This window comes from Leuciscus leuciscus (assembly GCF_965113295.1).
Source record: "Leuciscus leuciscus genome assembly, chromosome: 16".
In the NCBI taxonomy this organism is placed as follows: domain Eukaryota; kingdom Metazoa; phylum Chordata; class Actinopteri; order Cypriniformes; family Leuciscidae; genus Leuciscus; species Leuciscus leuciscus.
This window is the reverse complement of record NC_138740.1, coordinates 30,988,914-31,002,796: the sequence shown is the minus strand read 5'-3', so window position 1 is coordinate 31,002,796 and position 13,883 is coordinate 30,988,914. Positions and strand designations below refer to the sequence as shown.

General features: G+C 35.9%; 1 protein-coding gene across 1 annotated transcript; it reads right to left on the bottom strand.

The window, feature by feature from the left end:
• Window positions 1-5,736: 5,736 nt before the first annotated feature.
• Window positions 5,737-9,350, bottom strand: LOC309477546 (uncharacterized protein; the record flags this gene model as incomplete). Its single annotated transcript, XM_082140822.1, has 2 exons — window positions 5,737-5,841; window positions 8,826-9,350. Coding segments are annotated over 2 exons (630 nt in total), but the record flags the coding sequence as incomplete, so codon positions are not given.
• Window positions 9,351-13,883: the final 4,533 nt, after the last annotated feature.

The window sequence follows — 13,883 nt, the reverse complement described above, 5'->3', positions numbered from 1 at the left end:
TTTTCTTGGATCAATGCGCTGTGTTAAAGGGGTTCGATGGGTGTTGTCTTCATAAGTGAAATTGTGTTGTAGACTACTATTTTGAAAAGGAAGCCTGATCTGTTGTGTTATGTGAACATAAGGGGCCGTATTTTAACGATCTAAGCGCGTGGTCTAAAGCGCAAGTTCACTTAGGGCGTGTCCGAATCCACTTTTGCTCGTGTAACGATGGGAAAAATGGTCCTTTTAGACCATCTTGGGCGCATGGTCTAAAAGGGTTGTCCCTATTCTCTTAATGAGTAATGAGTGTGTTTTGGGATTTACGTGCGTTAAACCAATCAGAGTCTCATCTCCCATTCCCTTTAAATGCCAGTTGCGCTCGCGCCATGGCAGATTCGCTATTTACATGACGGAATTTGATAGTGGAAAGACCGAAGCCATCTCCAGAGCGCAAACGGATCTGCTCGTACGCAAGGTTAAAGTGTGCAAGCAGACGATCTACGGGACAAGCCGGATTCCACCATATCTTTATGTACACAATAATAATCTTTTACATTGTAATCCTTTTAATTTTAATATTTGGCATGTTTGTGTGCTGCTGTGCATCCCTGTGTGTTTAATAAGCAGAATGTACGTGCGTTGTGGACCCGCCTATAGGCGCACATTACTAACGCGCTCTTTAAATAACAAAAAAAAATATTGCGCCATTGACTTTAGACCAGGTTTCAGTTGTTCAATGGCGCAGTCCATTTCTGTTGCCTCAAAATAGCAATGCGCCAACAATGCGCCAGAACACACCTCGTTTTCAGACCAGCACATCCATGGGCGCACAAATGGGCGCAAATGCTTTTGTTATTTAAACAACTTGGCGCAGGATGTGAAAATGATAACTGCGTCGGGCTGAAACTAGCAAAAAACACTTGCATCGCGCTTGGCGGAAATTGAGGATGAAGAACTCTGATGCAACTCCACTTCCAGCTCCTGTGATGATGAGCCAGATAATATAGGAGTGTGTAGGAAGACCAAACAGAAAATTGATGCTGAACACACACGTGTCCAGATACCCCACTATCAATATGGAAGGGGTTGTGGAGTTGGTGGAAGCTCCTGGTGTGGTGGAGTTAATTTCCTCCTCGTTTGTCTTTTGAGTTCACAAAAGATAAATAGTATTGCTATAAGAAGAGAGAATTATAAACGTATGGGGTTACTCAGACGACAGTTCAACGTAAGCAAGATAAAAATATTTAAATATTTATTATTTAAAAATATTTTCAGTCCACCCCAGCAATTCAACACAGTTTACAGTTAAAAAATGGGTAGTTTTATACTGATCATTTAATACATTGCAGTATGTCTACATAATGCACTCTTAAAAAATAAACAGCGATTAAATAGAAGAACTATTTTAGTTATCCAAAAAAACTCTTTGTGAAAAGTTCCTAAAATAAAAAAATTTTAAGAACATTTTAAAAATCTCAGGAACCTTTTGTGCACTTGAAAGGTTCCATGTTAAAGGTTCTTCATGAAATCACAGATGTCAATAAACAACCTTTATTTTTAAGTGTTCCCTAATGTCAAGTAAATTTCTAATTCACTTTGATGAAACAAATAGAGATCCGTACTGTTTTACTCAAGTGGTCCATCTAACATGCCCATAACCCTTTTACTATGACTGATAACCACAGCAACATTGTCATAAATCATTCAGCGGTAAAAAGAAAAATAATTCAACATAAAAGAGAAGTTTATTACCTGAAGAGTGAATGTTCAGTCTCTCTGGATGTGTATAAATCTCTGTGATGTGTTTTATAGACTGACTTCACAGCTGTTACAAGAGTATATGTGCATGACTTCATCTGCTACACGTCACATAAAACATCAGATATGCAAATATTAAAAGTAAAAAGGTTTAAAAAGATCATAAAAACATATACTCTTATTTGATACTTTAATTTTATTCCAAAAAAGTTCCTTCATTCATTCATTTAATCATTCATGCATTCATTCATTCATTCATTTCCAAAATAACATTTCTATCATATTTCACTTATTAAATTGTTACTTTTGTTCAATCTCATTTTATTCAATTATAAACTTTCCTCAGAACTCGCTTTGGCCTTTTCAGGTAAACACTGTGACATTTTCTAACACTAAGGATTAAAAAATAATTAAAAAAATTAGTTTGTCACCTGAAAAGTGAATGTCCCCTCTCAGATGTAAATATCTGTGCTGTGTTTGTAGACTGACTTCACAGTCGTCACAAGGATGACAATGCATGACTTCATCTGTTTCATACCACATAAAACATACAAATATTTAATGTAAAAAACACAAACAAACACACACACACACACACACACACACAAACAGAGAGTCTGAGTAAACTTATTAACAGAAATTCACTTTTATATGGAAAATATTAATCTGGAAACTTGTGATTGACCAGTCAGAATAAAGTATTCCAGTGTGTCGCATAATATTGTTAAACATATAACAATATTATGCGGCACACTGGAATACTTTATTCTGACAGGTCAATCACAAGTTTCCATACAAGAAAGTAGCAAATTCAAATTATTCACCCGAATACAATTTTTTTGCAGACTGAATATTCAATCTTTGTACATCTAAACTAGACAGCACATGCACGTGCAACTTACACATTTTTAGACTATATTAAGAGAGCAAGAAAGAATGAGAGAGAGATACTGTAGATAAATAAATAATAAATATGGGTATGCAAAAGGTGACACTGGGTCAATGATTAAATGTTTTATTGGATAAACAAACACACTGATATCAAACATATTTATATTAATACATATTTATATATTTATACATACATATATTTAATTAACACACTCAGAATAAGCTAGATCTATGTAAATAAACAGGGAAATTAAAGATTGTTATATATAATTTAAAATATGACTTAATTTAAAGTCCAGAGCAAACACCAAGAGGAAAGAGACCCTTCAGCTGATAATAAAAATAAATAAATAAATTGGCCCATCCACTACTAAAAAAAATGTTTTGTCAGTTTATGATGAACAGAAGCCGGAGAGTTTTCCAGTGCGGTGAAGATAAAGAACAGGCTGAACAAAACTAGCTAGAACATAACAAACCAAACCAGGAGCCCAAAATGTATAGTTATACTGGTTTATCAGAATTATAAATACTCCTGCGATAATAATGGGCACATATGCAAAAACTATGTTCACAGTAGTTATTAGAATGATATAAAATGCTCTTCTCTTCATGTGGTTTTCCTCCTCTCTCTCTCTCCCTCTCTCTCCTGGTCCTGACTTCTTCACAGCTCTGAGAACAGCCACAAGACAAAACAACTGGATGGGGAGGAAGAGGAGGAACTGCATCAAGAAGAACCATGTATGTGCATTAATATTATTTAACATTAATGTGATCATGCAGCACAAACAGGAGCCAAGAATAATTATCCAGGCTGCAGTGCAGCAGATCACTCTATATCTGAGAGGTTTGAACTTCAGAAAGGTTACAGGATGAACCACTGCCAGGTAACGCTCAACACACATCAGCCACTGAAACAGAGGACGACCAGCGATGGAAAGTCCTTGCAAAAACAATGCTAATGGCTGAAGAACTGAAATCCAATTAGCCAGTACAAAAAAACAACAAATCCAGACAGGTACCAATCTCACAAACAGAGAGATTGAGGATGAAGAACTCTGATGCAACCCCACTTCCAGCTCCTGTGATGATGAGCCATATAATATAGGAGTGTGTAGGAAGACCAAACAGAAAATTGATGCTGAACACACACATTTCCAGATACCCCACTAGCAATATAGAAGGGGTTGTGGAGTTGGTGGAAGCTCCTGGTGTGGTGGAGTTCATTTCCTCCTCGTTTGTCTGAGTTCACAAAACATAAATAATATTGCTATCAAAAGAGAGAATTATAAACGTATGGGGTTACTCAGACGACAGTTCAACGTAAGCAAGATAAAAAATATATATATTTAAAAAAATGACTGATCATTTAATACATTGCTGTAAGTCTACATAATGCACCCTTAAAAAATAAACAGCGATTCCATATAATAACCATTTTAGTTCTACAAAAAACTATTAGTGAAGTTCCTAAAATAACCCTTTTTGAAGAACATTTAAAAAATCTAAAGAAGCTTTTTTGCACTAAAAAGGTTCCATGTTAAAGGTTCTTCATTAAATCACATATGCATATAAATAATCTTTATTGGTAACACTTCAGAATAAGGTTCCTTTGTTAATGAATAACTGCAGGGACAAATGAGTAACACAATATTAACAATCTAGTAACTAATATTAACTAGCAAGAAACTCTGATTATTGAATTATTAAGTAATAGCACACAGATGAAAGTGTTAGTTCACTACTAATCAATAACTACTATTTTTTTAATGCTTCCCAGAGAACTACTGACATTTTTTCATAATTCATGCAAAACTAATCAATAACTAATGCAGGACAAATGTTTAGCACTACATTAACATTTTAAATGCTATTATAAGCAAATACACAAGGTTATTTACATTATCAATATGTATAGCATAGCAGACTTATGATTTGAGAAAGCTGTCAATAATTAGCCTAAGCTTTCATATAGCAATAATTAGCTAGCTCATATATATATATATATATGTGTGTGTGTGTGTGTGTGTGTGTGTGTGTGTGTGTGTGTGTGTGTGTGTGTGTGTGTGTGTGTGTGTGTGTGTGTGTGTGTGTGTGTGTGCGTGCGTGCGTGCGTGCGTGCGTGCGTGCGTGCGTGCGTGCGTGCGTGCGTGCGTGCGTGCGTGCGTGCGTGCGTGCGTGCGAAGATTATTATAAAGTGAAGATCATGGTAACTAACTAGTTACTGAAGTCATTTTAAGCTTTTGAGGCTTTTGGTGAAGTTTTAGATAGTAATTCCGATAGAATTTATGCAGTAACACTTGAGTCATTTCTAGTTAGTTACCATGATCTTCACTTTATAATACAGATCCAAATAAATAGTAATTCCCATAGAAGTATGCAGTAACACTTGAGTCATTACTAGTTAGTTACCATGATTCTTACAGTAGTTACTAATGAAAAGCCAATCCTAAAGTGTAGAATCTTCTAATCATTCACAAGATATTCACACACACACACACACACACACACACATATATATATATATATATATGTATATTATTTACAAATTTGTTAATCAGAGTTTCTTGTTAGTTAATATTAGTTACTAGATTGTTAATATTGTGTTACTAATTTGTTCCTCTGTAGTTATTCATTAACGAAGGAACCTTATTCTGAAGTGTTACCCCTTTATTTTTAAGAGTGTACCCTAAAGTCAAGTAAATTGCTAATTCACTTTGATGAAACAAATATAGATCAGTTCTGTTTTACTCAAGTGGTCCATCTAACATGCCCATAACCCTTTTACTATGACTAATAACCACAGCAACATTGTCATATATCATTCAGCGGTAAAAAGAAAAATAATTCAATTTAAAAGAGAAGTTTATCACCTGAAGAGTGAATGTTCAGTCTCTCTGGATGTGTATAAATCTCTGTGCTGTGTTTTATAGACTGACTTCACAGCTGTTACAAGAATATATGTGCATGACTTCATCTGCTACACGTCACATAAAACATCAGATATGCAAATATTAAAAGTAAAAAGATCAAAAAGACATATAGTCTTATCTGATACTTTAATTTTATTCAGTTAATTTTGATAAACGTCTTGTCCACTGAACTGTTGTATTAAAGCAATTTGACAATTGCATTTATGATGCTGTTCCGAATATCGGCACGGCTGTGATTCATCAGCGACATGATGCCACAATAACTCTTGCTCATGTGGTACGGCTGTTTTTTAAACAGCAAAAAAGAGAAATGGTCCACAAAATCAGTAAAGAAGAAATGATGCAGCTCCCAATCACTGAACACCATGGTATGCTAACTTTATTTTATATTTAGAAAGAATGGAAGAGAAAATTTCACTGAATCATCATTAAGATTTATTGGAAAACAAGCAAACAGCTACCATTTATAATAAATATATCAGATAAACACACTAAGAATAAACTTAAAATATATATGATTTCTTCATGCACACATTGACTGGCTGTTGTTCACTGACTTTCTGATCTATTTTAAACCAAAAAAATTCAAAACTCCCTGAAATTACAGTTGAAATCTCATCGTCTGCCTACTATTCATCTTTTAGAAGTCAGGGTGCACAGCTTTTTACCATCCTCTGGGAAATAAAGTTGCATTCAAAATATATCAGGATTATATAATTAGCACTTTTAAGGAACAATACTGGGATTTGCAAGTGTTTGACATTTGCACACACTGTGTGAGTGTGTGATTCAGCAGTGTAAAGACCCCAAAATGATCCCATTCATAAATAAAAGTTATCAACAAAAAAAAAAGAAAAACTAGGTGTAGTTACATTTCCTACAGGTTTTATGGAGAACAAAGACAGGAGATTTTTCCAGCCTGGTGCAGATAATGAAGTGGCTGAACAAAACTACCTAGAATATAACAAAGCAGAGAATAAGACCAAAATGACAAACTGTAATTCTGTGTCAGAATGGTTAACAATCCAGAGAAAGTAACTGGCATATATGTGATAACCAAGGTCACAGTAGTTATTAGAATGAGATGAAATGCTCTTTTCTTCATGTGGTTTTCCTCCTCTCTCTCTCTCTCTCCCCCTCTCTCTCCTGGTCCTGACTGCTTCAGAGCTCTGAGAACAGCCACAAGACAAAACAACTGGATGGGGAGGAAGAGTAAGAACTGCATCATGAAGTACCATGCATGTTCAGTCACGGTAAAAAACAAATATATGATCAGGCAGACCAAACAGGATCCAAGAGTGGTTATCCAGGCCGCAGTGCAGCAGATCACTCTATATCTGAGAGGTTTGAACTTCAGAAAGGTTACAGGATGAACCACTGCCAGGTAACGCTCAACACACATCAGACACTGAAACAGAGGACGACCAGTGATGTCTAGTCCTTGTAATAAAAGTGCTAATGGCAAGAGACTTGAACTATATTTTGACAATATAAAGAAAAGAAAATCCACATAGATACAAATCTCACAACAAGAGAGATTGAGCATAAAGAACTCTGATGCAACTCCACGTCCTGATCCTGTGATGATGAGCCATATAACATAGGAGTGTGTAGGAATACCAAACAAGAGACTGATGCAGAAAATCCAAATTTCCATTTCGTCCGCTTCCCAGATTCCATCTGTTCCAGATCCCATTGTAGAGTTGGTGGAAGCTCCTGTTGTGGTGGAGTTCATTTCCTTCTTGTTTGTCTGAGCAGCACAGGAGCTTACAAAACATAACTGATAGTGTTAATAGAGGAGAGAATTATAAATGTACCGTTTTACTTATAGACTGCAATTCAACATGAGCATGATAAGAAAGTACACTAAATGCAATATGTGATTCTTCGTTCAGAATAACAAATCATTTCAAATCATAAGGTTGCTCTACAAATAATCCTTTTCCTATAACTAATTAAATAATAAATAAATAATCCTATAAGTTTTGGGTAATTCATGGTTCTGGACAACATAGGCCCACCACCGTATGCGTGGAAATATATAAAAAAATTTGCTGCAAGTATTTTGCCCATTTTATCATCTTTTATTTGCAGTTTCCTTCTGATCCTTGATGGTCGTCGGATGAGGAAAATGTCACTTCGTTGTGTAGACCTTTATTGTAGCCTACAAAGTTTTGAGTGCATAATGCATAAGTCAGCTCATTTTGAAATTGATTGTTTACAGTTTGATGGAAGGTACACCCATGCTATTGAGGAAAAAAAGTCAAATGTGGATATTAGCAGCAGAATACGCAGAACACAGAATCTATGCAGGACTTATGTAGGACAGGAGTAGGCTTAAAATCGTATAGTATAAGGTTAGAAACATATCATTTTTGGTTCATAATTAAAAAATATACCCTAATGGGCTCGTACTTATTACAGAGTAATACATAATATGTAATAATACATATAAGCAAAGTTTTAATGTTCGTTATGTTATTTTGAGTTGACAACTAAGCCATCTAACATGACCATAAACCCTTTAATATGACTCATAACCACAGTGACAAATGGTTCAGCATATAAAAGAAAATGAATCGAATTTAAAAGATGAGTTTATCACCTGAAGAGTGAATGTCCAGTTTCTCTGTATGTAGGCTATATAAATCTCTGTGCAGTGTTTTGTAGACTGACTTCACAGCTGTCAAAACAATAGCTTATAATATGTGTATGACTTCATCTGGTACATGTCATATACAACATATGCAAAATGTTTAGAGAGGTCCATTTATAACCCCAAATAGACCACAATAATCAATGTGACCCCCGATAGGGCCTGAAATGCAAACATTTAAAAAGAATGGGAGAGAAAATTACATAAAATCATTGATAAAGTGATGTATTCACTAGTGGAAAAACCTGTACCAAAATGTATTTAAAATTACATTTATTTCATACCAGCACCTCAGCACTATTTATTATTTTTCACTAGGGTTGGATAAAAAAAAAAAAGTGGAATTTCAGGCAGAAGGATGATTTCATGCAGTTTAGTTATTTTCAAAAAAAATAAAAAAAATGTAAGCAAATATATCACAATAGCAGGTTTTAAGGTGAATAGAGGCAGGGTAGTTTTCCAGTGTGGTGCAGATAAAGAACAGGCTGAATAAAACTAGCCAGTACATAACAAATCACAGCAATAAGCCAAAGTGCAGAATAATTCTGTTGTATTAGAATGTTTAAGAGTTCTATGATAGTATATGGGACATATACAATAACCATATTCACTGTAGATATTAGAATAAGATAAAACGCTCTTTTCTTCATGTGGTTTTCCTCCTCTTTCTCTCTCCCTCTCTCTCCTGGTCCTGACTGCTTCAGAGCTCTGAGAACAGCCACAAGACAAAACAACTGGATGGAGAGGAAGAGGAGGAACTGCAGCGAGAAGAACCATGCATGTACAGTCAAGGTAGATAACAAATATATAAGCATGCAGACCAAACAGGAGCCAAGAATAATTATCCAGACTGCAGTGCTGCAGATCACTCCATATCTGAGAGGTTTGAACTTCAGAAAGGTTACAGGATGAACCACTGCCAGGTAACGCTCAACACACATCAGACACTGAAACAGAGGACGGCCAGTGATGCTTAGTCCTTGTAGGAGCACTGATAATAATGTAAGATGTGAAAACCAATATGACATTACAAAGAGTAAACTATTCAGACAAGTTCCAATCTCACAAACAGAGAGATTGAGGTTAAAGTGTCCTGATGCAACTCCACTTCCTGTTCCTGTGATGATGAGCCATATGACATATCAGTGTATAGGAAGACCAAACAGCAAATTAATGCAGAACATGGACATTTCTAGATCACCTACTATCCATATGGAAGAGGTTGTGGAGTTAGTGGAAGATCCTGGTGTGGTGGAGTTCATTTCCTATAATTTGTCTGATCACAGAAGCTCACACAATATTGCTATAGGAAGAGAATATTTTTATTTTACTTAGTTATTCAGACTATAGTTCAACATAAGCAACATATGAAGGGAGATTGAAGGTACATTTTCAGTCTATTTCAATCTACGAATCATAACACTCCAATATTACATTGAACATTGTACATATGTCAATGTCACTTTTATTTATATAGCGCTATTAAAACAACACATGTTGACCAATGTGCTTTACATCATCTCAGTAAGAAGACAGAATAATACAATAGTAATGTTTTATTTTAAAAAACATATAAATATACAAGTAATATTAATACTGATCATTTTAATACACTGCAGTCAATATAAATGGTTTCAAACTGTTGACTCTGTTTGATGAAACAAATAAAAACTCATCCCCATTTTACTAAGAGCTACAGTGATTTACTTTAATTAATCCATCTAATATACCATTAACCACTTTAATATGATGGATAACCATATTGTCCAATTTAAAAGAGGAGTTTATTACCTGAAGAGTGAATGTCCAGTCTCTGGATGTGTATAACTCTCTGTGCTGTTGTGTAGACTGACTTCACACAGTTTTCCAAAGAATACACTCACCTAAAGGATTATTAGGAACACCATACTAATACTGTGTTTGACCCCCTTTCGCCTTCAGAACTGCCTTAATTCTACGTGGCATTGATTCAACAAGGTGCTGAAAGCATTCTTTAGAAATGTTGGCCCATATTGATAGGATAGCATCTTGCAGTTGATGGAGATTTGTGGGATGCACATCCAGGGCACGAAGCTCCCGTTCCACTACATCCCAAAGATGCTCTATTGGGTTGAGATCTGGTGACTGTGGGGGCCATTTTAGTACAGTGAACTCATTGTCATGTTCAAGAAACCAATTTGAAATGATTCGAGCTTTGTGACATGGTGCATTCTCCTGCTGGAAGTAGCCATCAGAGGATGGGTACATGGTGGTCATAAAGGGATGGACATGGTCAGAAACAATGCTCAGGTAGGCCATGGCATTTAAACGATGCCCAATTGGCACTAAGGGACCTAAAGTGTGCCAAGAAAACATCCCCCACACCATTACTCCACCACCACCAGCCTGCACAGTGGTAACAAGGCATGATGGATCCATGTTCTCATTCTGTTTACGCCAAATTCTGACTCTACCATCTGAATGTCTCAACAGAAATCGAGACTCATCAGACCAGGCAACATTTTTCCAGTCTTCAACTGTCCAATTTTGGTGAGCTCGTGCAAATTGTAGCCTCTTTTTCCTATTTGTAGTGGAGATGAGTGGTACCCGGTGGGGTCTTCTGCTGTTGTAGCCCATCCGTCTCAAGGTTGTGCGTGTTGTGGCTTCACAAATGCTTTGCTGCATACCTCGGTTGTAACGAGTGGTTATGTCAGTCAAAGTTGCTCTTCTATCAGCTTGAATCAGTCGGCCCATTCTCCTCTGACCTCTAGCATCAACAAGGCATTTTCGCCCACAGGACTGCCACATACTGGATGTTTTTCCCTTTTCACACCATTCTTTGTAAACCCTAGAAATGGTTGTGCGTGAAAATCCCAGTAACTGAGCAGATTGTGAAATACTCAGACCGGCCCGTCTGGCACCAACAACCATGCCACGCTCAAAATTGCTTAAATCACCTTTCTTTCCCATTCTGACATTCAGTTTGGAGTTCAGGAGATTGTCTTGACCAGGACCACACCCCTAAATGCATTGAAGCAACTGCCATGTGATTGGTTGATTAGATAATTGCATTAATGAGAAATTGAACAGGTGTTCCTAATAATCCTTTAGGTGAGTGTATATGCATCTGATACACGTCACATAAAACATAAAACATGCAAATATAGTTTAGTCAGTCTAATCAGAGAGTTTTTTTTTTATTTTATTTAAATTTTTTTTTATTGTCAATAGGCTATAGAAAATGTTACTTTGAATATATACACATTTTAATGCCCTTTAAAATGTGTCCTGACCTTTTAGATTGAAAGTTTGGCAAAGCAAAAATAGACAATAGTGTGTGTAGACATATAAGTATTACCTTACAGTTTATTGAATTGTTGTAGAATATCACACCTGCAGTTTTGCATGGCTGTGATTTGTATACAGTAAAAAAAAAAAAAAAAATTTATAGAAAATTTGATTTTTGAATTCTGCTCTTGAAATGAAAATGATAAGACCAAGTATTTAGAAAGAAAGACAGAGAAAATGACACTGCTTTACTGTTGAAATGATTTATTGGATAAACAAACTAATAGCAACCATATCTGAAACACACACTTATAATAAACTAAATCTGTATATAAATAGGATTTCATGTATTAAACATGGTTTACTGACTGTCAGCAGTTCAAACCTCACTGGATAGGTGTGCATGTGCATATGCTTTTTTATTATTATTATTATTTATTTTTTACTTATTAAATTTTTTTTTTCACAATTTAGCACATATTACACACACAGCCCAACAACATCACACAAAACAGTGGGGACAATACCGCTACATCGACAAGACAGTAAAGAAAGAAGAAGAAAAAAAAATTCAGTAATTACATTAATCCAGTAGAAACCAAGTCATGTTTAGATGTTTAAAAACATTTAGTGTTTTTTTGCAGATGCTGGATTTGTGGGTTCATGACATTAAATATTTTAAATATATTCATAAGATATTCAAAGGTTTTAGTAAAGTTTTTGAAACATTGCATTTTTACAGAATATGTAAATATACATTGCCTCAAAGCAGGCTGAACTCAGATGATTCTGGTGCTCATTTAGAGGAAAGAAACAAAATAACAAATTTTTTAAAGGTGATTCAAAATTGTCCCATGACATTTAAATATCACAATAGCAGGTTTTATGAGGAACAGAGGAAGGAGAGTTTTCCAGTGCGGTGCAGATAAAGAACAGGCTGAACAAAACTAGCTAGAACATAACAAACCAAAGCAGAAAACCAGTGTTCACAAACATATTGTTCTGTTAAAATGGTGTAGAGTGCTACGATAGCATATGGAATATGTATAATAGCCACATTCACAGTAGTTATTAGAATGAGATAAAATGCTCTTCTCTTCATGTGGTTTTCCTCCTTTCTTTCTCTCCCTCTCTCTCCTGGTCCTGACTGCTTCAGAGCTCTGAGAACAGCCACAAGACAAAACAGCTGGATGGAGAAGAAGAGGAGTAACTGCAGTGAGAAGAAGAAGGCATATGCCTTCAGGTTGAGAAGGTTTAAAATAAACCTAAAAAATAAACATGGTCCAAGAGTGATTATCCAGACCGCAGTGCAGCAGATCACTCTATATCTGAGAGGTTTGAACTTCAGAAAGGTTACAGGATGAACCACTGCCAGGTAACGCTCAACACACATCAGACACTGAAACAGAGGACGACCAGTGACAGCTAGTCCTTGTAAAAATGTTACTAATGTTAAGAGACATGGGAACACATTTGACAGAATAAAGAATAAAGAATTCATAGAGTTACCAATCTCACAAACAGAGAGATTGAGGATAAAGAAGTCTGAGGCAATTATATTTTTTGCTCCTGTGACGATGAGCCATGTAACATAGGAGTGTGTAAAAAGACCAAACAGGAAATTGAGGGTGAAGATGCACATTTCGAGATAGACTATGTAGCGACAATGGGTATGAACCAATACGCAGACTAATCTTCTTCCAGAAGATTAATTCAAACTTTCCACTTCCTGCCGAACAAAGAGGAAGATTTGGTCAGGACTTCTCCATCCTCATCAATCTTGTCATGGGGTCCAGGCGCCAACCAGTCGGGCTATTTAAAAGAGCCCCCAGCACTAACACATAACTGGTCAAATGCTAGCTTTGTTGCCAAATTACTGATTGGTTAAGAGCTATAAATCACCTAGGCTCCAGAGAGTCTGTAACCAAAGACTTTTATTGGTTAACTGAAGGCAGAACTGGTCAACTTCGATAGTTTGCAAGACGGATCGATACCAGCAGATGTTGTTTTCCCCCACAACATTCCTGACCCCTTCCCCCTTAAGACCTCTGAACGAACAAACAGAGTTCTTTTTCTCGTCAATACAGAGAACTGATTCTTACCAATAACTATACATAAAACTCATTCAAGAACAATTTTCAATGGACTTACAATCAAACATCATGCAACTACATAACTCTATTTTGTGTCTGCAACTTATATGTGTGTTTAATATGCTTAGATACCATATAACTCATGTAATGTTATAACTGTTAGATGTTTGAATGAAAGTGTGTTGTGTTTCATATCAGTATGATCCTATGCTCTTGATTCAAAAGATGGCTTGATTGAAATCTGTGTAAAATGTTTCATATTCTTATAATACTGATCATGTCTAAACTGTGGCATCTGTTCTCTCTGTT